The sequence below is a fragment of the Pteropus medius genome, unplaced genomic scaffold (assembly GCF_902729225.1).
Source record: "Pteropus medius unplaced genomic scaffold, Ma_sr-lr_union100, whole genome shotgun sequence".
Lineage (NCBI taxonomy): Eukaryota > Metazoa > Chordata > Mammalia > Chiroptera > Pteropodidae > Pteropus > Pteropus medius.
In genome coordinates, this window is record NW_024340693.1 from 4,313,871 (window position 1) to 4,337,341 (window position 23,471).

The 23,471-nt window shown below is 51.0% G+C and overlaps 2 protein-coding genes across 4 annotated transcripts; one reads left to right on the plus strand and one right to left on the minus strand.

Annotated features, from left to right (window-relative positions):
* The first annotated feature begins 950 nt into the window (after nt 1-950).
* SAP18 (Sin3A associated protein 18) lies at nt 951-5,275 on the plus strand. The gene is made up of 4 exons (XM_039863283.1): nt 951-1,112; nt 1,232-1,341; nt 4,522-4,644; nt 4,871-5,275. Exons 1-4 carry the CDS (start codon nt 984-986, stop codon nt 5,025-5,027), a joined length of 519 nt encoding a protein of 172 aa, XP_039719217.1. The 5' UTR covers nt 951-983; the 3' UTR covers nt 5,028-5,275.
* A 3,359-nt stretch (nt 5,276-8,634) lies between these two features.
* SKA3 (spindle and kinetochore associated complex subunit 3) lies at nt 8,635-23,470 on the minus strand. 3 transcript variants are annotated; one of them, XM_039863235.1, is made up of 9 exons: nt 23,272-23,470; nt 21,218-21,279; nt 20,943-21,108; nt 18,406-18,805; nt 16,694-16,779; nt 13,245-13,375; nt 11,307-11,510; nt 10,063-10,172; nt 8,635-9,781 (listed from the first exon to the last, which is right to left on the minus strand). In XM_039863235.1, exons 1-9 carry the CDS (start codon nt 23,441-23,443, stop codon nt 9,745-9,747), a joined length of 1,368 nt encoding a protein of 455 aa, XP_039719169.1. In that variant the 5' UTR covers nt 23,444-23,470; the 3' UTR covers nt 8,635-9,744. The 3 variants fall into 3 exon arrangements, with proteins under 3 accessions (XP_039719169.1, XP_039719178.1, XP_039719187.1); XM_039863244.1 differs by having other exon boundaries at nt 13,245-13,363; nt 23,272-23,467; XM_039863253.1 differs by lacking the exon at nt 23,272-23,470 and adding an exon at nt 23,012-23,166.
* Nucleotide 23,471: the final 1 nt, after the last annotated feature.

Below are 23,471 nucleotides of genomic sequence, written 5' to 3' on the forward strand. Positions count from 1 at the left end.
TTTTTGCCGAGCTAGTGGGTGCAGTTTAAAACCAAGCAATTCAAGCCAATCGCTGTGGTTTTAATGCGCTTCCTGACTAGTAACGAGCTCCAGCACCTCCTATGTCTGCCGGCCGTGTGGATTTCTCTATTCTAAAAGCAACTGTTCAACGACTCTACCCGCTTTGCTATCGGGGTGTCTGCCCTTTTCCTTAGTTCACAGAGGTGCCGGACACTGGCGTTTGTCGCTCATTTGCACCCCAGGTAGCTCCTCCCACCCTGGGGTTTATGTTTTCCTCTCTTTATGATGTGTTTTGAAGGTCTGATTGGGTTTTCTCCCTCCGATTTTAGTCTAATTCGTCAATCATTCCTGGTTGGTGCTTTTTGTACCACGTGACCCTGCCCATTGGTCCTGAAGATGCTCTACCGTGTCACTTCCCGGAAAGTTCAAGTTCCGCGTTTCACTGAGGTCTTTGACGCCCCCGGAAGTCTGCGTGGGGGTGGGAGGCGGGAAGCCCCTGCTCCCTCAGTACAGTCCACCCGCTGCCCCTCGGCTCCGCGGTGTCTCCCTGGCTTAACTCGGGGTCCCCGTTCGCGCCGTTTCGCAACCAGTCTCGCTTCCTCTACCGAGAAGTAGCGCCTGGTATTTCGCGAACAAAGGCGTGTTTTGCTTACTCGCAACAGTACGTCCTGCACTGTCCTCAGGCGTTCCTGGTTAAGGTTCTCAGGTCGTGTGGAAACGCCCCTGTGAGCTTATTTGGCCTGTGAACATTTCAGGAAATGCATAAATACCTTGGCCACCGAGGTCCGACGACGTCCCTCACAGGGCCCGACGCGGGGGCTCCAGCACCCGCCTCTTCCCGGACGACGCAACGCGCAAGCGCGGCCGGCCCGGCCCCCCGCGCGGCACCACCAAGTGCGCTTGCGCCGGGGGACGCCCCGCCCCCGCCCCGCCCCCTTCGGCTATAAAACCTCGAGCTTCTCCTCGCGAGATACTTGGTTCTCATGCTCGCTGCGGGGGTCGGAGGTCAGAGCGAGCGTCTCCCGGGCCACAGGAGGAAGATGGCGGTGGAGTCGCGCGTCACCCAGGAGGAGATCAAGAAGGAGCCCGAGAAGCCCATCGATCGGGAGAAGGTGAGGGGCGCGCACGAGCAGCGGGGGGCTGGCGAGGCGGGGGGCGGCGAGCGGCGGGGAGGGGGGTCCCGGAGGCCGCGCGCCTCACCTAGCGCCCGGGCCTTCGCTGCTGTCCGCAGACGTGCCCGCTGCTGCTGCGCGTGTTCACCACCAACAACGGCCGCCACCACCGCATGGACGAGTTCTCCCGCGGCAACGTGCCATCCAGCGAGCTGCAGATCTACACCTGGTGAGCGGGCGGCGGGCCCCGGCGCGGCGCGGGGGTCCCCGGGGCGGGCGGGCTGCGCTTGGGCCTGCGGGCGCCGCTCTCGCGGAGGCCGCCCCGGCGCTCAGGTGGCGCGGGGTCGCGGCTGCCCGGTGCAGGCGCGGTCCATGGGCCCTTGACGTGCGGTGGCCGTCCCTGAGAGGCCGCTGGTCCAATAAACGGTACTGGGGTAACGGGGCGGTGCTGTCAAGGGGTGTTGGTATCCTCACCGCGTTTCTCCGTGACTGGGAGCCTCTGGTGCCCCGGCATCAAAAAAATCTCAAAAGCCGAGGATTTCAGATCTGGCTTGGCGTGGGAAAGCTTTGACTGTGTCCAGCGCCTGACCGTGCGCTTCTCGCCTGCACCTTCCCTCCCCCGCGCCGGCGCGCTGTGCGTACACCCTGGTTTGGCGGCATAATGGCTTTTTAGTAGCCGTGAAAGGTACGTAGTTTTTGAAAAATTGCGTGGTGGTCACGAGACAGGCTCTTGAGAGAGGATTCCATAGACCGCCGTACCAGCGTTCAGCCAGAAAAACGGGACCAGTAGCGGCTGAATATTAGCGGGTCTGCTGCAGAGCATTGGCTTAACCAGTGTGGGGGCTGCCTGGGCCCCTGAACCCCTGATCCGCAGGCAGGGCTCTGCGGGCTGGAGCTAGAGCTGGGGTCCCAGCCTTAGGAAGCCCTGCCAGCCCTGGAGGTGAGCCTACTCCTCCCATCACAGGAGAGACTCAGTCCACTGAGGGTAGACTACTCCCATCCAGGACATGCAGCTCCTTGCCTTACCCTGGGGCTGTTTATGTCCCCATAAACCCTGGCAAGTTGAAAATGCCATAAGTTGAAAGTGCGTTTAACAGCATACGCAGAGTATGGGCTGTTGACCAGTGAAGGTGTGTGTCGGGGACAGTCTACCTCACACAACACCACTGGTGTATTGAATGGGGGCTGCAGCATCACCAGACTGACAGAAAGCTGACCCTCAGTCACCCAGCAAAGGCTGCAGCCCCAAGGGGCTCTGGCATCCCTCACCTGTGTCCTTGGGTCTCAGTCCGTGGTCAGAAAGCAGCCCTCGACCCTCCAGCTGCTGGAGTGGGAGGCAGGCCGTGGGGGACCCGCACTGTCAGCTGGTGCAGGTGGGAACCGGGCTCTGCAAGCTCATCATCAGCAGGGTGACAATATGGAAAACGTTTCCGTAAAGGCAGAAAGGATGCTTTCTGGGACACGTTGTTGGTGCACACTGCGTACTAGGGAGTAGCTGGACCACTGGACAAAGCTGAAGTAACCAGGGCAGTCGCTGCAGATGCAGTGTGAACTCTAACAGCAAAAATAGGCTGCAGAAGGACGGTGAGGAAGGGCAACATCATCTTTATCTGAAATTTTACAGTCCCTTCAATTTGACTTGTTTTTCTTCTATTTAAGTTAAACTTAGTTTTCTTAAAACTCCGCTTAGAGTTTGAAACGACTCATTTTCGTATTAGTCTCAGCATATGTAATATGCGTGAGATATTAAGGAACCTCTTTTCTGTAGCATGGTGTATATGCATGAAAAGCCTGAAGTGATGTTGACATCACGGGTTGTTTCTGGCTGGTGAGGTTTGGGGTGTGATCTGTTGCATCCCCGCGTGTGGCTTAACCTCTTTAAATAGTGAACGTGTGTCTCAGGTTGGCAAGGCAGTCTTGCACAGCTGCTCACCGGTCGCAGGGCCGCAGGGAGTGGCCTTGGGCCTGAAACACTCGGCAGAGAAAGCGCTCTCACAGCCTGTGCAGAGCACAGCTCTTGGGGAGCCTCTCGCCTTCTGGACTTGATGGGTGTTCTTGCTCTGCCAGCAGCACATGACACCCAACCAGCCCCACTGCTGTATCCCTTCCCAGTGAGGGCGTGGGGTCTTCCGCCTGCAGCACAGAGGATGAGGGATGCGTGCGGGCCGTCTGTGCACCGGCTGCAGGGGGACACCTGCTGGCAGTGGGGACCCACGCTCACCATCGGAGCGGATCTTGTTCTGTCCCATCTCTGCGAGTCTGTCTTGGCAACTCCAACACCTGCAGCCATGCAGTGGAGTGACATCCTGGGATGCTGCTTCCGTGGTAGGCGCTGTGCAGCTCCTTGCTGTCCTCCACGCAGTGGGATGTCTCCCCGGAGCTGGGAACAGGTGCTGCTTGCTCAGCATGTTTTCATCAAAAAAGACATTTAAAAAACAGATGAGTCAAAGGCAACATAAGAGTTAAATGATGAGAGGGTGAATTAAAGCAGTAACGGTGGGATGGAGGAAAAACAGACTTGATCTGTGTTTACGAGATGGGAACAGCAGGGTGGAGAGGGGAAGGACTGAGCAATACTGAGCTTTCGGACCCGGGCAGCTCAGAGGCTGAAGGTAGTTTTGATGGTGACGTGAGAGGAAGGATGCGTTTGGGGGAACACTGCTGAACTCTGTGACAGCACGTGGGAACCTTTCGGCTGCAATCGAGAATCCTGGATGCTTTTGCTGTCAGTGCAGTTGAAGCCATGCTTTGACTTGGGTGTGATAAGGTTTGTCAGGGGGTGCAGAGGGAAAGCTAGACGGCCTCGGCCGTGACTGCCTGCCTGACACTGCATTTTAGAGTAATTCCTCAGGGCCTGGCGGCCCTGCGCCCTTTCCTAGCGCCCTATGGGCAGTGCTATGCCAAGTTCAGGTCATTATTTCAATTTTTCTGCTTGTCATGTAAGAAAATATGAGATTCCGTGTTAGAAGGGAACAACACTGGCCACCTTCAAGCAGATGTGTTCCAATTTCAGAGACACTATAATGTGGAAAAGTATGTGTCTTAGAAATAATGAAATACGATTATTTTAAATATTTGGATTAATTTGGACTAGTTACCCTTAAAGGGGTAAATAACCAGGCCAGTAAGATGTTACATAGCGACAAAACATAGCATATGTACTTCTGAAGTCCCTTTTAGCACTAATGGTCTGATATGAATTCATCGAATTTCAAACACTAAGGCTGGTTAAGGGGAGTAGTACTTGGGGACAAATAGTATTATTAGATGCTTTAAAATTAATTCAATCAAAACACCTTGACATTTTGACATAAATTGCAATTCAAACACGTGTAATTAAATTAACTCGTTGATATCCTTGTTGTATTATTGCTGATTAATCAAATGTAATGTCTTTAAAAAAATTCAGGATGGATGCAACTTTGAAAGAGCTGACGAGTCTAGTGAAAGAAGTCTACCCAGAAGCCAGGAAGAAGGGCACGCACTTCAATTTTGCAATTGTCTTTACAGATATTAAAAGACCTGGCTATCGGTGGGTAACTTCCAGTTTAATTCCTATAATCTTTTTGGTTTTGATGTTTTGACTGATAGGGGCAGCCCTGCTAGTGAATCTCTCTAGTGGTTTCGCTTGACACAGCACTCGACAGAGAACTTAAATCTCGAGCGTGCTGGGAGACGCCGGGGTACCCAGTCCCGTGCCCCCTGGCAGGGCGCGGGGCCTTGCCGATTTGCATTGACGGCTGCTTTTCCTCCCACAGAGTCAAGGAGATCGGCAGCACCATGTCTGGGAGGAAGGGGACCGACGACGCCATGACCCTGCAGTCGCAGAAGTTCCAGATAGGAGACTACTTGGACATAGCCATCACCCCTCCAAATCGGGCACCACCTCCTTCCGGGCGCATGAGGCCGTATTAAATTTTATTGACTTTTTCTCGAGTTTATTTTTCGTTCAGTTCTCTAATCCTGTGCTTTCTCCTGCCCTCATCGTTGCCATTGCGCCTTTTAAACTCTGAACAATGGCGGCGCATCTGATTAGGCGCTAGGTTTGGCTCTGCTGTGGTGTGAGTGTGAACAGGAGTCCACGCTTCAAGCCCCTCTGTAAAGTCCGAAGAAAGTGCGCTTAGCATTCCGTGTAAAACTTGTTAAATACATGTGTGCAATCAGCCTGTGTGTGGAAGTTACTGGGAGCGTGGCAAAGGCTGAGTTGGGGTTCACCTGAGTAGTGCCGTGTGGTGGGTTTAAGCCCCAAGGGCAGAACTGGAAGTTAGGACTCCACTAAGCACAGGAAGGGGTCTGCACCATGGACGAAGGGGCGCAGTTTGGGGGCGGGCAGGGAAGGGGCTGTGTTTCTGAGCCGGGCAACAGGCAGCTTGAAGGAACCCTGTGAGGAGAGACTGGCCCAGCCGAGTCATGGTGCAGTGACAAGAGAAATGGTCGCCTGAGGGCTTTACGTTTTAGAGACGGGAGGCTAGGGCCTTGGGAGGACCTGAAAATGGAGGGATGAAAGGAATCAAGACCGAGGGGGAGGAGGAGCCAGGGGTGAGGGCCAGCGCCTGTTTAAGTACGGGGCCCCCTCATCTGGAGGGACACGTCCTAAAGCCCCCGTGGGTGCCGGGGACAGCAGAGAGTACCAGGCAGACATGCACCGTCTCTCCTGTGCCTGCACACCTGCGATGACCTAAGTGATAAATCCGGCACAGCGAGGTTGACTCTGGAAATGAACAGACTGAGTAAAATAAGGGTGCTGCGAACTCAGCACTCAGAGCACTGCCATAGTGTGATGGCCGGGAGGGCCACTAAGTGACTGACAGGCAGGAAGCGAACACAGCACGGTCACTCTGGACAAGAGTGTGTCACAGACAGGGCGGAGGGAGCCGGACTGCGTGAGAGATTTCATCACGTTATTCAGAAGAACGCCAGTTTAAATCAATTCCTGTAATAACTGCGGGTGACTGGGTGACAACAGGCGGAGAGGGGCCAGCCGTGTCTGACTGAGTGGCAGAGCGCACAGTGTTCGCATGCAGCTGGGTCAAGGGCAGGTCCTGGCCGCCCCGGGAGCTCTGCGGCCTCTGCAGGCTCCTCGTGTCCACCTTTTGTGATGTACAAAGTGAAGGGACCGTGGAGATAGTCTGCAAAGGGCACAGAAGGTGCCCGGCACGCACGGGACACATCTGCCTTCAGGCCCAACCGAGCCAGACCCCAAGCCGCGACGGTCCCGAGGGTGTAAGCGGGGCGGCAGCAAACCGAACGTGCGCATCCCTCAGTGCAAGGACACGCACTAGTGCTGGCTTTCGGAGTGACACTGCAGTTCTGTCTCGTACACATGAAAGCAGCCTTGGATCTCGTGACCTGGGGGCCTGCTGTCTCTGCTGCGACGTCTGGCAGCAGGTGGCAGACAAGCCTGGAGCCAGCCGGGTGCCTCTCCCACACGGGCCCACCATGGAGTTCTCAGTCCGCGAAGGGTTCACCCCTGGTGTGCGGGGAGAGAGCCCCCGCCTGCTGGGGGTGCGGGGCCAGGACGACGCGGGAGGCGCTGGCGCAGATTCCATGCAGCGTCGTGAGCTTCAGTGAGGGCCGCGACTCCAGGCCACCCTCCCACAAGCCTGGGACACGGCGCTGCATCCTCAGTTCCCAGGCCAACACAGGGACGCCAGGGCGAAGGGCCAGCCTCACCTCCCTGGCTCTAGGTGACCGCGCTGCTTCCCCGGGTGTGAAGCATGCCACACGCCCATCTGCGTGCCCCAAGGCCGGGCCCTGCACACGCTCACGAGGTCTCACAGTCCTTTCCCTCCGTGGGGCGGGTCGCAGTGCATGCCAGGCCTAACACCATTCGGCTCTCTTTGCTTGCCAAGTCCCCAACAGGGCGTCGGGACATCAAGTTTGAACTTGAACCTTACACGCTATGATGGGACTGCTGGCCCACAGCAACCACTGGCTCCGGCCACGAGGGCGGCGCATCCCACGAGGTTGGAGGGCAGGGGATTCGGGGTGGGCAGTGGGACGTGGGGGTGAAAGGCCGCCAGTTAAAGCCACCACGCCTGCGTCTGAAAAACCGCACCTACTTCAGAGTTAATCTAAGAACCATGGAGGCCTCAGCAAGTGCCCCTGTCACCACTTTGCTGGCTGGGGGCCCGCGCACCAACAGTGTGCCAGCCCTCACTCCGGGGCCCACGCCCGTGGGGGAACAGGCAACAAGGAGACGCACACTTGGGTGCTTCACGACAGCCTGGCAGGCACCGTGCTTGGCAACGGCATCTCCTAGACTGCGGAGTGGGACCGTCTTCCATAAGATGGCATTCATCTGGGCCTGCTGCAGGCAAGCCAAGACTCTTCGGAGGTTCAAATATGGACTGACCTGGTCCCCAGGCCCTGCGTCACTGGGTTGCACCAGTGTCACATTCCGACACGTTGAAGGAGGACCTTCTGCAGGCAGACGTCACCATTGGCTGCTCTGCCGAGTCCCCGAGGTGTGCCTGCAACGAGAAAGCAGCAGCGGCGTCAGCATGGTTGGTCCTGCGTCAGCGACCGAGGGGCGTTCGAACCACCTGGCCTGGGCCTGCGGGACCACGGCTGTGTGGGCCTCTCCCTCCGCGGAGGAGATGGCAGTGGGTGGCTCCCTGCATGGCTCTACCCCCAGAAGACGGGCGCGCCCAGTCCCAAGGGTCCCCACTGTGCTACCTGGCAGTGCGGACGGGTCTGGGACCCTTGGCTGAGCGCAACAGCAGGACACTGTCTTCCTTTAAAGCGCAGGCGTGGCGGGCAGACGCGTGCCAAGTATGTGCAGCTAGGGTTGAGGAACAGTGGCCCTGGGGAGTGGGTGGCAAGTGCTGGGGCAGAGCACAGCCCTGTGGGGCCTCAGGCAGTCAAGAAGGTGACAGAGGGAAGGGACCGAGGGTCAAAGTGCACAGGGCCTGTGGCATCCTGAGCATGCTGAGCTTCCTTCCACTGCCAGGGAGACGCGCCTGAAAGACCCTCAAGTCTGAAGCTCAAGTGGCCGGTGGCCCCTTAGTTCCCAGGAACAGAAATGCGGGTCACAGGAGGGGAGTGGTGAGGCCAGGCTGAACTTGAGGGTCCATCACAAAACAAGCGCCCACGTTCGCAGACAGTAGGTGGCAGATGGTGATGCCTGTGATGTCCACGGGGCAACCCCAGGCTGGTTCCCAGCGCCTCTGCCCTGCACCATCTCTCCCCTCCCTTCTCCAGAACTCACAGAGCAGTGTCCCAGCTGTCCCAGGGTCCTCCCGCCCTCTTGGTGACGCCCGTTCTGCCAAGTGCAATGGTCAGTTCTGTCTTCTTAGCAACACCGACAGAACCACCATGCTCCCTGAGGCGCTTCCGTCCTCCTTACTGGCGCTCCCGACGGCCTGTGCCAGGTGGCTGGGCCCCTCCTGCCCTGTGGTGGCCCCCACACTCTGCCCCAGCCACTGAGTCCATTCTGGGGCCTAGGACAAGTGCTGTGGTTGGCGAGGAAGGAAAGGCTGAGAAGGTTGACTAGAGCTTGACCTTAAAAAATAAAACTGAGTATTTTGAAAGTAGTTTATGTTACATCATATTTAACAAACATTGTAACTACACATTAATTCCAAGAACAGAGAATCGAGTTTTGTTTTAGTGACGATTTTGACCAGAGAGCACGTGACAGGTCTTCCCATGACTTTTAAGGCACCATGATGGAGGGCGCCCTGCACCCCATCACATGCCCCGAGGCCAAGCCTGAAGCACCCTGCCAGCTGCTTCTTCCCCAGTTCTTAGCTGGTCTCCTCAGCTGGGTCCTTACTCTCCCACTGGCGGTGGCCAGCAGCGCTCCCCGGACTCACGCGTCAGGTGACACCGCCGCCAGCTAGACTTGGGCGAGAAGGGTCTTGCGGGGTGGACAGGGCAGCGAGAGCCTCACTGCGGCATAAGGCTCCTGGTCTCCCGTGGCACCGCTGACGGTCTAGAGAGGGGCAGATGGCTGAGGACATCATCGGACTCTTCCAGAGTGAGGCCAAGCTGGAGAGGGGAACGCACCGAGGCCGGCGGCCACGTGCCAGAGAGCTGAGCAGAGGGTGGAAATGAACCAAGGGGAAAGCTGAGGGGAAAAGCAGAAGCGCACCCTGACGCAGACAGGCCACTCGCGCCGCTGACACCCGCCCCGTGCAGCGACCCAGTCCGCCGAGCCCCTCTCTTTTCCTAAATTCAGTGACTGTCCTCAAAGCACAACGCTGAAGTGGAAGGTGTAAGACCTGGGGACAGTCGTGAGAGGAGATGTGAGGGCAGAGTAAGAATCGAGGGGCCCCAGACAGTAGACAGCAGCACCCATACGGCCCCGAGGAGACCAGGGTGGCCTTATTCGAGTAGCAACCAGTAACATTCACATTTTAAGTTATTGATCCTGCTTCCTAATATTCATTAAACTACTATTAGATTAGGTAGGGCAAAGCAAATCAATGCAATAGTACTGATATCTAAAAACGGAACTGAGCTACATGTCAACAAGACTGAGGTTAAACTAAATCAAAGCATAGTAAAAGGCATATCATGGCATCAGTGTCCACGTGCATCTTTAACATGGGCTGGTGTTTCGAGAGGAGGAGACACACAGGGGCTGTGACAGCAAGGTCAGTCCAGCTCGGCTTCCATCTCACTCTGTTCAGTTTCTTAACGGGCGGACGGACCCACTGGAGTCTCTGCGAAAACACAGATAAAAAACATCAGGTATACTTAACAGCTGTCAACAAGTGACACAACCCTGTGGTCACATTTTACACTTTACATAAACAGTTGGGAAGAGGTCGCCAAGGACATGGTCAGACTTGCATTGTAGGAGTCAGGGCGGCAGGGGGTCAACGATCCCCACTGGGAGGAGGAAGCTACTAACCCAAACTGGCAAGTGAAGTGTCAGTTACAGACTTTTACTACCATTCAAATGTTAAATTTTGAAACTGCTCTCCTCAAATGACACACTCACCCCACTTCTCCGAGGCCCCGTCCTTCGCCTCTAGAAAGGAATGCTGCTCTGGGTGGCACGGCCTGAACTGTCACTGGAGTGACTAGGTTTCGGTTGTATTTTGATAGAATCTAAAACCAAGCAAATTCTTTTTTATTAAGTTGCGTGAACAACATCAATTTGGAAAGTGTTAGAAAACATTAAAAAAAAAGCCCAGGGGCGTCTGAAGGCATGGGTTACTGGGAAACGCAGGAATTTTCTAGCAGTGCAGAAAAGACTGCAATATTAGACGCTTAACGTGGGTGCGCAGGCCCGTCATCTGACGCCCTCTGAAACGCACGGAAGGCTGATGTCAGCACGCAGCAGCGGACCGAGGCCTTTACAAAGACGCCAGGGAAAACAGAGAGGAAAGAGGCGGGTCAGATGCTCAGGAGAAAGATCACTGGTTACATGAATTATAAAAAGACAACTCTGAAATATCAGCTATGATTTTTTTCATAAAGAGGTGATGCATTAAACAGGAGCTTTCTCTGTTTTAACACAGGAATAAAGAGAAGTTGGACTATAAAATGTCTAGACAGGAACTGCCCCTGCCTCGCTCTGTTTCCGTCAAGGCCGAGGACACCAGGGAGACCAAGGGCGCTGGCACACGCTCCAGTGGGATCTCGGGATGGGTCCGTTCTCGTGGCGCCCAGTATCTTCCAAAGCAGCTTCCTTCCTCTCAGGAAGGTTGCCACAATGGTTACTGGGAGTTCCATCCACCTAAGCAACAATAGCCAAACACCACGACTTCTACGAAGGCGGGGACGTGTGCCACATCGGGCTGGTGGCCACTTAGCAGATCTGGAGTTAGAACTCAGTAGGAGACTAACGATAAACAGTGTCAAAGAGTTCTAATATGTTTCAATCACTGTTTCTCAAACTGAAGTACAAGACATCGCAAGTCCAAGAAACACAGGTAGTTATTCACGACACCCCACTCTGGGAACTGCAGGGTAAACGGCATTCCTGGCTTTGCCAGCGACACCGCCCATGGAGACAGTGCTCAGCGTGGCCATCGCAGGGAAATGACCACGAGCTGAAGAGAAAATGCGCCACGAGGCCGTAAGTCTGATGACGCCAGCACCTGTGCTCGGCCAGGCAGTGCCAGGAGGGCCTGGCCCCCGGAATTCAGACGTTATCAAGACCCGAACCAGCGCATCAGCCCTGCGAGAAATCACGGGCTCCGTAGCGGATGTACGAATATCTAACTTTGAAAAACTAACCTGGAGAATGTCTTCTGGAACTGCAGTAACTTTTGGAGGTGTAGGTGTTCGGAGCAGGTTCTCGTACGAAGAAATCGTGGGAGAAGAGGGAGCCATGAAATTGTCAAAGCACTTGTCTGAACTCAGAGCTGATGACGTGCAGCCTTTCACTTCCCAGTCGCTGGATGAACTATTTGTTTTTGAAGGTGGATAATTCGTGGATGCCTAATGAATAAAAATAAATCGTCAAATTACGCTGGTATAAAATAATACAGTAAATAAAAATTGTTGGTTCTGTTGGGGTCTCCGAGAAGGCCAAAAATGACCCCTCCCCCTGACCAAGCGCTAAATAAAACCAAGGAAACAAAGGAACAGCACTCGGAGGACAAAGCTCCAGCCTCGTTACTAACAAAGCTGGGCTAGAGCTCAGCACGAAAACTGCATGAGCTCCAAATTTAGAGAGGCGCCTCCCGGCCTCAGGCAACACTGAACGGGCCAGATGGGGGACACGGCACGGATGGGCGTGACGGTGTGACTCTGCCCCAATGAGGAAGAAAGCGGGTGTGAGGTAAGCCCAGCATTCTGCTTCCCTACAGCCACCCTGTCCCACAGAGGAGTCACAAGCCGCCAGGGGTGGTTTCAATTTGATAAAATTAAAAAAATTAAAAGTCAGCTCTGCAGATGCGCTTGCCACATTTTATATGCTCAACAGCCAGCTGTGACTGGCGGCTACCGTGCGGGACAGCACAGAACACACAGCATCTCTACTGCTGCAGAATGTCCCACCAGCCAGCCCGGCCCACCCACTGGCTGTCCTCAGTGTTTGCACCGACTGCAAAAGGGATGAGGTTTGGAGGAAAGTAAGTTTGTTTACTGGGAAAAACCTGGGAGAAAAAAAGGATAAAAACCACCCACAGCTAAGCACGTTTTAGTGTGTTTCTATCCATTCTTTTTCCTTGAAACGCAGCAGTGCCCCCTTATCCATGGGAGATACGTTCCAAGGCGCCCAGTGGAAGGCTGACGTCCCGAATGATGCAGACGCTGTTTTTCCCTACACGCATCTGCCTGTGATGCTGTTTAGTTTATAAATCAGACACGGTAAGAGAGTAACAATAAAACAGAACTATCATAGCAAGATACTGTAACATAAGCAATGTGAATGGCTTTGGGTCTGTTATTAAGTAAAACAGGGGTGCCCTGAACACAAGCCCTGTGACCCCATGACAGTTGATCCGATAACCCAGATGGCCACTATGTGACTAGCAGACAGGTAGTGTCTACGGCGTGAGGATGCTGGACAAAGAGGATTCGTGTCCCCAGCAGGATGGAGTGGGAGGGCGCAAGATTTCATCCCGCTACTCAGGCTGGCGTGCAATTTTAAACTCGTGACTTGTTTACTTCTGGAATTTTCCATTTAATATTTTCAGACTGCAGTTGACCACGGGTAACTGAAACCACGGAAAGCAACATTGTGGATAACAGGGGGACTGCTGTGTGTGTGTGTGTGTGCACGCGCGCGTGCATGTGTGCACATACACACACATATATGCCATTTTCCATTCCATTAAGCACTTCTTAAAAACATTCTTTTGATAGGTTCTCATCTATTTTTCAGAAAACACATGGCAGTAACAGCAGACCCTGGGATTATACTGGATGGATTTCGCTTCTTCCCTTTTGACACTTGGGTTGTTCCCCATGTTTTGCTCTCATGAGTAATGCTGTCCCTCCTCACCGTCCCTGTCAGAAATCTTTATCCCAGTGTGCCCTGGAATAAGTTCTGAGACATGGTTAAAGTCAGGGAAACTTGGAGGCTGCGAAGTCACCCTCCAGAAACACACAGTGAACACACGACTAAGGCTGCCTCGGGTTGCGTTCTTTAAACACACGGCCCGAGGCTGGAAAGGGTGTTGGAGTCACCAGAAGCCAGACGAGCGCTTTGGTTTTGTGGAGATTTACCGAAGCTGCACTGCCCTCTACGCGAGGGAGCCTCAGGCCCGGGGTGCAGAAGGCAGGTGCGGAGGGGGACGGTGCACACGCGACATCTGGAAGACACGCAGCAGCGTGACAGCGAACACCTGAAAATGAAGCTGAAGTAAGATTTCAACGTTTAGGTTACAATCCTTGTCTATAATTTGTGCGCTTTATTTTTAATAACTTAAGGAATTCTAACCAGTGTATGCTCGATTGGACAGGAAATAACAAAACTGTCACATTCACATATCTAATTATCATTAGCACTAATAAAACTCGGGTACAAGTACAGTACACCAAAATGAACAGTTCTGGTGTAAGAGTCTCCGGAGGAACGTGGGCTACTCGGGGGTGGTGCTGCCCAAGACACGATAGAATTTGAAAACTTACATTTTTCACAACAGCACCAAGAAAGAGCAAGGTACTCGCAAATAAACCTATGAGCAACTGTGTAAGAGCTTTATGGAGAATCTCTCTGAAGAATGAAAAGGAAGAGGAGGGTAAGGAGGTCACTCACCTCCCAAGATGTCACGACCTACTCGAAAGCTGCACTGACTGAAAAGCAGTGTGACGTTAGTCAGGGGTGGAAAAGTGACTCCTAGAACAAAGCAGACCCAGGAGCAGAAGCGCACATGCAGACACTAGCGCCAGCCTCAAAGCGGCGTCAGAGAGAAACGCTGAACATGTCAGAAAAATATGGTCGAGTCTAATTGCCATCAAGCACTGGAACAGGAGGAGACACAGGAACTCAGGTACCGCTGGGGAGAGTAAACCAGAGCAGCCTCTCCCAGGCAATTTAGCATCTTCTAGAATGAGTGACCCGGAAGGTCTCCTGGGTGTGAGGAACACAGGTACCCAGGGACAATTTCATTACAGCACAACCTATGATGGTAAAGAACAAAATTGTAACCGCTCCCTTAACGAGCAAATGGATAAATACAGTGGCTGCTTCGTACAGTGGCATATTGCTGACCCCCCAAAATGGACAGACTGGACGTACACAAGTCAATGTAAAAAACATGCCGGGAGTGAACAAAGCAAGTGACAAACGAGGATGGATTGGATGGTGAAATTTGAAAACACGATTACGCTTTAAGCGTCATTTGGGGAGGAGGAGACGGAGGGGACTGGGGATTTAGCTCATGAATAACTTTAACTTAAAAAAGCAACTGTGGTGAGATGCTAGCCTCTGCTTAACCTGATATTTCCATGTACAAATGGAGCACCTGGGGCTTCGGACAGGCACAGACAGGGTCAGGGCACAGGCCCGTGAGGGGCGTCGAGGGCCTGGGAGAGAAGCACAGTCTATGAACCAGGGACCGGAAACCTCTGCCCACTGGCATGACTCCAGGGCACAGGAGGACAGCAAGCGAGGCTGAAGGTAGAAAGCTCAGGATACCAAGTCCATCGAGCATAGAGCTGCAGGCGCTGAGTTCAGCCATGTCTGGGGCAGGTCACCTGAGCCGTCCAAGGTGAACCTGGAAACCTGTCTGCCATGGGCGAGCCCTGGCTGGGGTAAGCGTGGGACAGCTCCACGGGGCACACACGGCCTCATTTGAGATGAGATCACAGCTGTGAGGAAACAAGCCCCAGAGAGACAGAGTGATAAGCAAGGAATCAACACCTTAAAGAGTCTTCCAGATACATGTATCTAAGATGATCAACAAAGGCACAGAAATCATAACGCAAGAGAATGGTACATAAGAGAAAAAAGGAACAGAAACTCATAAAGCAGAAAATAGTAAAAATTCAAGTGATGGAATAAAATAACCTAGACTAGGGCGAGAGAAACAGCAAATAGGAAGGAGGCTCCACGGGCGTGGGCGGCAGGGCGCACATCGCCTTCACCCCCAAGCTGAGCGCTCAGGGGGAGCGAGCCACCCAGGGGGCCGAGGGGTGGCTGCGAAGGACAGTGCGGAGTCTCTGGAGGAACGTGGGCTACTTGGGGGTGGTGCTGCCCAAGACACAATGCAAGTGTTTTTCCAACGCATGGCGAGCCCTTCGCTTGGAAAACCAAATTCTCAACACGACAAATGAAAACAAATACACATGTGGATTACAGAGAAGTGTGGAATGTCACAGGTAAAGACAAAACCCTTAGAGACTACCAGAGGAGAAGAAAGATTGTCTACAAACAAAAGCCAGCCAGACCAATACACCCTGCTCACCAGGAGCAAGACAGCAAATCACAGTGCACTTCAAAATCCCGAAGAAAAACAGCCGCCGATCTAGTCCACACCCAGCTAAATCATCATTCAAGAATGAGTGAAAAAGAAAGAAAGAAACGTTTTCAGAAATGCAAGACCACTGCGCACAGCTGAACTACCGCCTCTGGGAGAAGGGCTGAAGGGTGCACTTGAACGAGAAAACCCGCCCAGAGCGACGAGCGCGACACAGGCAGCGACGGCGAACACGAGCGTGGCAAATCGCTACGTTTTAGTCAGTACAGACTATAAACACTGTCATAATGGTACTTGTGTGGCATTAAAAACTGGGTCAAAGACACAGCAGAAACTGAACGAGGCTCCTCCAAGCGAGGTCGCCAGCGGCCAAAGCCAGGCCTTCCGCGTCTCCCACGGTGCAGTCTGCCGACGTCGTAAGGGCGTTCTCGTCACTACTGTCCATGGGGAACTGACTTCTGAATATGTGTGAGGCGGGGGCCCAAACGCTCTTTCTTTTTGAGAAAGAAATATAGGCTACTTTTAACACAGCTCAGTTTTCTGTTACAGGTTGAGCTCTACGCTTACCGTAAGTCAGTCGTATTCTTTCACACTTGTTTATACTTATTAATAACAAGTCACTGAAACCGGTACAAAAAGAATTTTTCTAAAAACATATCCAAAACTTTGAAAGACCTGATAAAGACAAGTTACTTTTAAAAGTTTGCCAATAAAGCTGGTATAAATTAGACAATAAAAAATAATTATTCAAAGAAATCACAGAACTCTAGGATTTTTTATTTTATATTTTCATGAAAACCAATGTTTTCATGTTTGCTAGGGCAAATATAAAAAAACAACATAAAAATTTCTACAACATAAATTTCTACTATTTAGAAAATGCAAAATTTGCAGTGGTAGCTGACACATTCTGGGTGTGGCTTCTGTCAGAAAGTCACTGTAGAACTCTCACGAGAGGCTGAGCTACAGTTAAAAAGGGTGCTGCCGGCTCTACATCAAAAAGTTGGTGACTAGATACGCAGTTACGTGCTTTAATCTAGAAAATTAGAAACAAACCCGCTGCCAAATGCAGAATACAACCAGGGAGAGTACGAAAAGCAGATCAGAAAACTCCTCTCAGGTGAAATCATGCTGAACCTAGGGAGTGGTCCTTCAGGACCGCAGTGTCCCCAGCTGGGACGCAGGACTCCTGGACACCTGTCCAGAAGCAGTCTGGGAAGACACGGCAGAGAAGCAACTTGTGTTTACACTCACCATTTCTTCCCAGCCGCTGGTTCACGAGGCCAGGCGTGGCACAGGAATCACCGCCGGACACTGGTTCTGTTTCTATGGCTTCCTCACTGGTGTGAGTAACAGGGAAATCATAAGGTTAAAAAAAGTTAATCTTCCTATAAATCATCAAGTCTGGATGCACTCATTCGTCCTGTTTTAGGGAACAGAAGGCCCATGGAACAATTTTCTTTTTCAAATGTGTAATCTTGACTCATAAAAGATTACAAGTCATTTTCTATTGATAGTTTTGACTTAGAAGTGAGTTAAGAATCTCTGAGTAAAAGGAAAGCCCTAAGTTCAACTTATTACATAAATCAACTCCTATAAATTAGAGTGTCTCTTGGTTATTCAGTTCCAGTTGCAGGCCCAGTCTGCGACAGTTTCGTACTATTTTACTTTGCTTTATATATTTTAATGTCTGGCAGGTCAAGTCCCTTTATTACTGTTACTTTTCATTATTTTCTTGGCTATTTTTTATTCTTCCAAACAAATTTTTGAATCGCTTTGTCAAATACCCATCTTTCTCCACCTTAAAAAAAAATCCTATGGAGACTGTTATAACTGCATGACACCTACAAATTAATTCAATATGATTGAACATCTTGCTAATATTCAGTCATTCAATTCAGGAATATCTTTCTTCATCCTAACTTTCTCTTTATATAACTCAGAAATGTTTTATGGTTTTAATCACATAGGCCTTTCGCCTACAAATGTATGGGTATTTTACTTTTTTGTTGCTAATTTAAATGTTTTTTCCCCACTACATTTACTAACTAGTTATTTGTAAAACATAAAGAAGCACAAGTTAAATGGCTTCTTTTCATTTATGTGAACTTTCCAAATTTCCCACTATTATATTCTGTATTATTTCTACCAGCTTAAAAAATAAAAAAATTATAGGCCTTAGTTTGTGGTTTTGTTATCTGCATTTGTTTAAGTAAGCGCCAGTCCTCAGATGTACCAGTCCTAACCTTCCGAAACTCTTTTGTAATGACGTTTCACTTCGTCTTTGTGTTCACTCCCATCTCTTTTCCCCAGAATTGTGTGGCCTTTTCGGACTCTTTGAGTTGAATGTTCATTTTCCTTCTTTAATTACGGGTCTTAAGGATTTATGTCTGGATACTGCTTGGCTACTTTGACACATGGTGCTTTAACGTTCGATATAACTCTTTGATTACTAATTTCACACTAATCACTCCTAACCTCTTCGGTCTGGCACAGAAGTCATCTCTGGGCTTCCCATGGACATTAAGCACCTCAAAGCCAGGTGTGGAAGCGTCACCTGCTCCCCACCCCCAGCGGCCTCTCAGGTCCTCCCCTAGAGCCGTCTGGGCGACCGGACAGAAACTGGCGGCTTGTCCCCGACCTGCATCTCCTCCCGGGTCTCCATGCCAAACCCGCACATTCTGAACAGCTTCACCCCCCTCGCTTACCCTCGCTTCTCTAGCCCAACAAACGCCGTAGTATTTCTAGACCTTTATCACTCCTTCTACAGCGTCTATAGCCCAAGGAAACCGATTGCCGAGCTTTCTGACGGAACTGGTGATTCGGGAAAGTGGGAAATGAGAGAGCCCTGAAACCCGTTCGAAGGAAAGGCACGGTCTGGAATACCACATTTCCTCTAGGAAAGAATCAACACACACAAAAGCTTCAGAGCCAGGGAGACCGCGCCTTGGAAGGAAGCCGCGTACCTCTCATCCTCCACACTTCCGAGGCCCACGGTGAGATCCCCATTTAAACTCGCGCTGTGTTGGGAGATACTGAGGTGCTGCAGTTTCGGGGTCACACACTCGAAATCGTCGGCGCTCAGGGCGCACGTCGTTTTCCGCACTTTGGCTGGTGACGGCTGGGACGGTGGAGTTAGCGCTTCCCGCCCCTCGGCGTGGCTGCGTCCGGCCTGCGCGGCGACCAGGTAGCGCTCCAGCCCGAAGTCAGCCAGCTGCGGGCTGCTCGGGGGTGTGCTGCTCACAGACGTGCCGGATCCATGGCTGCGTGGGGCGGCGGGGGGCGGCGCATCGTCCTCCCCGTCGGGCCCCGGGCGGGTCGCGTCCCCAGCAGACTCTGGTGCAGTGTCGGCCTCCTGCTCGCCCCCTGGGGAGACCAAGGCAGTCACGGTCCACGCAAACACGCGCCAGGAACCCTCCCGTGCTAAACCCACGGGACACAGCTCCATCTGCAATGCCCCGGGCGGGCTCCGTCCTGATCCTCTCCTTAGTCTCCCGAGTTTTGCTTCGAGTGTACCTTTGGGAATTTCCTGCAGTACCTCTTGTCCACCCACGTCCCATTTTGATGACGTTAGAGAAAGGAAATAAACGGAACTGTCAAAAGATGAAAAGTCCATGCGCACAAATGTAAGTCCAACTTTCTTACTTCCCCACTCGATGTGACTTAGTGGCTCTTGCTGTGTTAGGGAACCACTGTCATTCGGTGCCATTCATTAGTGTGTAATTAACTACAATCTAGAGTCAACACAAAGCATGAAAATATTTACATTTTTAACTTACAGATGCCTAACAAGGAAAGACTTAGAGATAACTGTTTATCCTACATCAATCTAGAACACATCACAGGCCTACTGAGAAACAGCAGGCGAGCATTAAAGACATGCGACTTCTCAACTGTGAACAGGTTACATCTGGCTCCAGACCCCAACACTAGCCGCCACACTGCGTCTCAGATGAAGTCACTTACTGACCACCTTACTCCTTCCCACAGTCCTCTTCAACCCCTGGTGCACTGCTGGTTAATGAATCTGGACAGCACCTACAAGGCCAAGGCCCTTTCTGTTTGCTTATCTTTAAAGGGAGGTCTGTAGCTGAAATGGGGTCTCTCAGATACTGGCACACTGGATCCCTGTCCGAAGGAAGAGGAAAGAGACAGATTTAGGCTGTGTTCATCTGAGCAGCTAAGAGGTCCAGCAGACCTGAGGAAGCGGAGGTGTGCTTCTCCTCTGAAGGCGCCATGTGCTTTTTGATTGGCAACTGGAAGTGAACGAGGATAGGGAACTGTGTCTGTGCACGAGCCAGGACACGTTAAACCTGGACGGTGCCCCACACAAAAGAAAGTGATCAATGTTGATTTCATGGCTTCTGGCTCTCAGAAGAGGCAGCCACTGACTGAGTTCTGTTTCGACAGTGCTTTCTGTTAATTCTGAGAAATGTTACTTATCACAAGGCTGTCATGGATGAGATTAATAAAATAAAATCGTCACCGTGATCACTGCCCCATGGGGAGGTATTATCGTCCCCATTTCACAAATGAGGGAAAGCAATTTAGAGACACTGCCCATGATCATGCATGTAGTTGCATGTGTGACAGGTGGGGCCAGCGTTTGAAGGCACGGCTCCACACCAAAGTCAACTGAATTCCTTCCATCACACCGTGTGGACGGGTTAATATACCTTCCATGCATGTCCTCATATGTATTTGTTGAATTTAGAGTTTTACTTATGTACAAAGACCATTCTCATAATGGAAGCGAAGGCACGGAAGACGCTGACTCAAGCTGACCAGAGGAGCGAGCCGAGCCCTAGCAACAGGCAGTGCCTGGCGAGTATCATGCCAGGCGCTGTTCCAGGCAGCTTCGCCTCATTTAACCTAATACAGCCTGAGAGGTAGAGACCATTAAACACTTCCACTTCACAAACCAGAAAAAGGTGCGAGGTGAAGTCGCTGGTCAAAGACAACACAGCTAGCAAGGGGTGGATCAGAGGTCTGAAGAGGCGGTTCGGCCCTGAATTTGAAGCCACCGTGCTATCCCGCCCTTCGTTAGAATCTAACACGAAGAGGGCTTTATCAATTTATCTAGCCCAAATCTCTCAATCTACAGAAGAGGACATTGAGAACAAAAATGGATCGATGCCTGATGGCAAGTCTCCATTTCTTAGGGGACTGGGGACCGGGCGCCATCAAGTCACATAGATCTCTCTTGTCCTCGTCTTTCACCTAGCACTGCTAGTTCTTTTCTAAAAGTAATTTTTTACTTGTTGACAGCCAACATACACGTGTCAGTCCTTGTCTAGCATTTGGAAAGGACAGCAAGGACAGTCCTTACACCGCACCACCGACCAGCGCCACGTCCAGCACAGGGCGCTGTGTCACACGATGGAGCAGCGGGCACCGGAGACAGAGCGAGAACGGGGCCGCGGCCAAGCCCACAGCGCTCTTCCCGACGGTGCTGCCCTCTTTACTATGGAAACGGATGCTGGAAAATGCAAGCGATGCACACCTGAACCGTTCTTGGCCCGTGGATTATATCCATACTTCTGGAAAACTTCTCTTACTTTCATGATGTCCACTGAATTCTTCTTCATCAGTACTTTCGCTGCCTTTATGAAACAAATGCTTTCTTTACTTTCCAAACTTGCTTTGTCAAGAAGAGTGCTGACATCATCCTTTTTCAAGGAAAAAAAGTACATTAGAATTTCTCTAACTTTTGACTAGGTCTATTTAGATTTTAAATTACCACGTAAAAAAGATAAATTAGTATTGTAAGAGTGGTACCTTTAGAGTCCGAACTTCTGAATGAAGGTCATGTAAAATTCTCATTGGATAAACTTCAAAGTCTTTGATATAAATATTGAAAGGAAAAAGTGTAAGAGAAAAAGGAGAAAAAATAGAAAATATAATTAAATATATTTTCTTAAAATAAACTTTTGTATTTATTTGTAATTGATAACCCGTCAATCACAAAGTGCAAAGGCCCTTCTTTAAAAGTCTTATTAAACTATAACATATAGAAAAGTACAGAAATCATATGTATATAGTTTGGTGAACTTTCAAAGTAAACACCTGCAACATCAGCACTCAGGTCAAGGAGGGAGGGAGGGGAGAATGGAGGGGAGGAGGAGGGAACGTGGCCCTACTGAGCAAATTTTTCCTTTATGGTGAGCACTTTTTGATTCCTGTTCTAAAAATACTTGCCAGTGACAACACTTTTGTTTTCTTCTAAAAGCTTTATTGTTTTGTCTTTTGCATTCAGAGCTAAAATCCATCTGGAATTGATTTCTGTAAATGGTACAAGGTAAGGTTCAAGATGCATTCTTTTTTCTACAAGTGTACAACTGACCTGGCACCATTAACTGAAAAGACACCCTTTACCCACTGTACTGTCACCTTTCTTCTTAATCATTTGGTCACGTATATAGTGTAAAAGCAGGTTTTTAAAGGGCTATATTTCTCTTTTCTAAAATATAAAATATATCTCCTTTGAAGGTCTCCTTCCACCTGTTAAAAGTCAACCACTTTTCATTAGGGAAACGCAAAGCCACACCACAACGATTTTCTTCTTCATACACACTAGCATGGCTATTACCAAAAAGACAGACAGTAACAAATGTTGATGGAGAAACTGTAACCACCATTCACTGCTGGTGGAGCTACACCATGGTGCATCCACTGGGGAAAACAATGTGTCAGCTCCTCAAAAAGGTAAACATGGGACTGCCCTGGCGCCACCAAACCCACGTGTAAGTGTAAGCGTACCCCTGTCTACGCATGCACCCAGCTAAGCGTGCACCCGTCTACGTGTGCACCCGGGAGAACTGAAAACGTTAGTCGAGTGCACATAAACAGTGTACCCCTGTCTATTCATGCACCCAGCTAAGCGTGCACCCGTCTACGCGTGCATCAGGGAGAAATGAAAATATTAGTCAAGTGCACATAAATACTAACACATGGAAGTTTACAGCAGCACTTTTCACAACAGGGAAAAAGTGGAAACAACACATGGTCATCAACTGATTAAGGGTAAATTTGCACAAGCTTGGTGGAAAGCAATTTGGCCATATCTCAAGAATTCAAAAATGTTAATAGAATTTTGTGTCTTACAGCATTATCTCAACTGTAAACAAAATCAGACAAAACCAAAGCAACTCTAAAAATAAGGTAAAAAAGCTACTAAAATACTATTAGTGGTGACTTCTGATGGTGGAGTTAGAGGACCTACGTATTTCTTTTTTCTATTTTTCTGTGTCTCGAAATTTCGTTGTGCACGTTGTTTTTCCAGTCACAAGAATGAATATTTTTACATGGCTGGGAAATCACTCATAATATAACTTAAGGAAAAGAACTCTGTGTCTACAGGGTGCAATATGTTAAGGACATTACAATTATGACATTTATTAAACCTCAAACGACTCTTGTAACAACTCCAAAAAACCTGTAATACAAAGGTTAGTGGTGGATAATTTTGATTTACATACAAATAAATAATAAATAAATAAGTCAAGGCGATGCTGAGTACCGGCGTTTGCGCGAGCAACACGGTGTGTTGGGGAAAAGAGACATTTACTGCACCTGTGGAGCCGAGGGCGAGACGAAAGTCACTCACTACACATGTAAACAGCAGAGCTAAACGGCTGCATTTACGGGAAACCGTTTAACTTTGTTCCTATAGCATGTTTGTCAATGAGCACACGTCCTGCGCGACTCGAAAGCACACCGTGTGTGACCGGGGACGCGTCCTGGGCTCTAGCCGTCCCGGGCGCCGCGTCTTTCGGGCCCTCCCGACGCGGACAGACGGCCCTCTCCGCGCGCGCGGCCCCGGCCCCGCTCACCGCTGTCCTCCCCTTCCAGCGCCCGCTGCAGCCGCGCCGTCTCGCTGTCCAGGGTGACGGCCAGAGCCCGCAGCCTCCCGCAGAAGCTCCGGATCAGCTCCATGGCGAGAACACCGCGCCGCGCGGGTGGCGCCCGCCACTCGTTTGAACCTCTCGGCGCCGCAAGCGTCATCCGCTAAGCGGCGTCGCGCGAGTCCTTT

Excerpts from the sequence above, each read along its gene's own strand:
- SAP18 (XM_039863283.1), top strand. The coding sequence starts at position 984 with ATGCTCGCTGCGGGGGTCGGAGGTCAGAGCGAGCGTCTCCCGGGCCAC. Across the intron at positions 1,113-1,231 it reads AGCCCATCGATCGGGAGAAG|ACGTGCCCGCTGCTGCTGCG; the intron begins GTGAGGGGCGCG and ends TGCTGTCCGCAG. Across the intron at positions 1,342-4,521 it reads GAGCTGCAGATCTACACCTG|GATGGATGCAACTTTGAAAG; the intron begins GTGAGCGGGCGG and ends AAAAAAATTCAG.
- SKA3 (XM_039863235.1), bottom strand. The coding sequence starts at position 23,443 with ATGACGCTTGCGGCGCCGAGAGGTTCAAACGAGTGGCGGGCGCCACCC. Across the intron at positions 21,109-21,217 it reads CAGAAGTTCGGACTCTAAAG|GATGATGTCAGCACTCTTCT; the intron begins GTACCACTCTTA and ends TCCTTGAAAAAG. Across the intron at positions 13,376-16,693 it reads CCAGCGGCTGGGAAGAAATG|CTTCATTTTCAGGTGTTCGC; the intron begins GTGAGTGTAAAC and ends ATCTTACTTCAG.